Here is a 2,870-nt window from a genome sequence, read left to right as displayed (position 1 = left end):
AAAAGCAGTCACAATACCAGAAGCTGTACTTTTCAGCTGACTAGGAGGTCTGACAAATTTGACTGGAAATTAACTTTGTGAATGATGTGTTGAGATAGGAATGAGTCATTTACTCTGAGATAAAACTCAGGAGAAAACTACTAAAAGTTTAATCTCCATGAATGGCACTCTTAATTTTCAAAAACTGTTAGTTTTAATTCTTTTTCATGTTTCTTTATATTTATTAGAATGAATTATTATCAATCTTGTTCTTAAGCTTTTGTTTTGGAGCATCTTTTTAATGTTTTGTTGTTTACAGCTAAGTAGTACAGTAGATAGAGAGCAGACCTGGAGTTTAGAAGACCTGAATCCAAATCCAACTTCTGACACTTACTAGCAATGTGACTCTGGGCAAGTCACTTACCCCTATCTGCCTCAGTTTCCCCAAATATAAAAAGGGGATAATAATAGAGCTTTACCTCCCAGGGTTGTTGTGAGGATTAAAAGAGATAATATTTGTAAATTGCTTAGCATAGTAGTGCCTGGTACATAATAAGTACTATGTAAATATTAGCTCTTAATGTTAGCTATTAATTTATTTGTTTGTTTTCCTGAGCTGTGCTTTTATGGCTTAGTCTTCACTTAGAATTTTCTTCCTTATAATCAAGGGTAAGAATAAGAAACGGACCTGTGGTTTCACTGGTTTAGGAAGTTTCCAGATGAGTAAACTCTCTCTAGCAATGCATCTCGACACCACCATGAAAAGCATAGTCACACAGAAGCCTGAGACGTTAAGTGATTTGAGCAGGGTTATACAGCCAATATATGCCAAAGGTAGCACTTGAACCCAGGTCTTCCTGGTTTTGAGGTCAGTGCTCTGCTTACTACGTCATACTGCTCAACTCTATAGTCACTTCAACAGGCCTAGCGTGCAGGAACCAGTATAGCAACATTAAGAGAGACTCATCATTAGCTTAGCCAAGTAATGATTTTGTTTTGGCCAAAGAGACTTAGAAAGATCATCTACTTAAAGATCACTTATGTTGCTATTCATCTATAAGCTCTTACAAATTATATTGCTGACTTCAATTATCCTTGTCCAGCAAATATTTACCACATATTCTCTTATACCCAAACCTAGAGCACAGCATTCTGTACAGTAAAAAAATAGACCTTTAAGAAATTAAGCTCCGGGACAGCCTCGCGAGCCGTCACCTCCCTCCCGCCGGCTCTCGCTGGAAGACGCTCCTCCGCACTCTAGACCGTAGCAGCGCCTAGACTCTCGGCTCTCCCTCCTACCCGCTCCCGCCGGCCCAGGGACCACACCGCGCTCCAGATCGTCGGCTTTGGAAGATGGCCTCAGGAGTGCAGGTAGCTGATGAAGTATCCCACATTTTCTATGATATGAAAGTTCGGAAATGTTCCACACCAGAAGAAATCAAGAAAAGAAAGAAGGCAGTTATCTTTTGTCTCAGTGCTGACAAAAAATGCATCATTGTGGAAGAAGGCAAAGATATCTTAGTGGGAGATGTTGGTGTGACCATTACCGATCCTTTCATGCATTTTGTGGGGATGCTTCCTGAAAAGGATTGTCGCTACGCTTTATATGATGCAATCTTTGAAACAAAGGAATCAAGAAAAGAAGAACTGATGTTTTTTCTATGGGCACCAGAACTAGCACCTCTCCAAAGCAAAATGATCTATGCAAGCTCAAAGGATGCAATCAAAAAGAAATTTCCAGGCATTAAACATGAATGTCAAGCAGATGGACCAGCTGATCTCAACCGGGCTTGTATTGCTGAGAAACTAGGAGGGTCCTTAATTGTAGCTTTAGATGATCATTCAGTGCCTCACGGGTGAAAAGCTTCCATGTTTAATGCATCTTGTAGCTAAATATGTAAAACAAATATTCTTAGGCCAGGGTTTCACTGAGGGGGAGCTGTCTTGTTCTAGATTAAACTAGATATTATATGAACCTGTATAAAATAACCCTAAATAAATCTAAAGTCTAAAGTTTCATTGGTTGTAAATTAAATTTTTGCTGTCTGACAGTCTATTTGGCAAGTTGGCTTTAAGATTATTGTTTTAAGATCAGGGTTTTTAATTATACAATTAAAACAAAAGAAAAAAAAGTAGCCATAAAGATAGAATGGAGAATTAATAGGCACTTCTGTAACTTCTATAGTTACTGTCTCTCCTTTGATTAACATATTGTTCATAATCTGATGGCAGTTTAGGCCCATTAAAAAAAACCAACCTTCCTTGAGCTAAATAAATAGAAACTGGCTTTAAAGGTTTGAATGAATGGAAAGCATTTCTCCTCAAAAATTCTAAAAACCAATACTAATCCACTAAATACAGTAGTAAGTCAAGTCAGGCTGTCTTCACTTTAACAGTTAATGTGTGATAAAGACTGCCTTAAGTTTGTGTACACAAGTAGTAAAAGCTAATCTTTCAAAGCACTATTTAAAACACGTAGAACACAGGAAGCAACTCCTCAAACCTATGGTAAAGCTCTTCTATTCACTGGCTGTGAGACTTTGTTCTGATGAAATAATCTCTCATTCTGGAAATCACAGTGCATTCTGGAGTGATTGTGGAATATCTTTATGTTACACCAAATTATGACACAAAACATATTCCAGCTCTATAGTAACTTGGTTTGTCAATGAAGATGCCAGAACGTTGTGTTGACAAGCCAGGGGGCTTGTGAGACCTTGAATCATGTATCCTTCAGAACTACCCTGCTTCTAGTACTGAAAGCTATGGAAGATCATTAAGCAGATGTTTACTTTGGGACATGGGGAGACTTCTTAATTTCCTATAGAGATAATGTTGATTGCATGTGAAATGGGTAACAGGTATGAACCATAATACTCACTTTAATCATG

General features: G+C 38.0%; 1 protein-coding gene across 1 annotated transcript; it reads left to right on the top strand.

Moving 5' to 3' along the window:
* The first annotated feature begins 1,332 nt into the window (after nucleotides 1–1,332).
* Nucleotides 1,333–1,839, top strand: LOC118836677 (destrin-like). The gene has a single exon (XM_036743899.1). The coding sequence runs from the start codon at nucleotides 1,333–1,335 to the stop codon at nucleotides 1,837–1,839; it is 507 nt and encodes a 168-aa protein (XP_036599794.1).
* The last annotated feature ends 1,031 nt before the right edge of the window (nucleotides 1,840–2,870 follow it).

Source organism: Trichosurus vulpecula, chromosome 2 (genome assembly GCF_011100635.1).
Source record: "Trichosurus vulpecula isolate mTriVul1 chromosome 2, mTriVul1.pri, whole genome shotgun sequence".
NCBI lineage: Eukaryota > Metazoa > Chordata > Mammalia > Diprotodontia > Phalangeridae > Trichosurus > Trichosurus vulpecula.
Note: the sequence above shows the minus strand (reverse complement) of the source record. Positions and strands in the feature narration are given on the sequence as shown.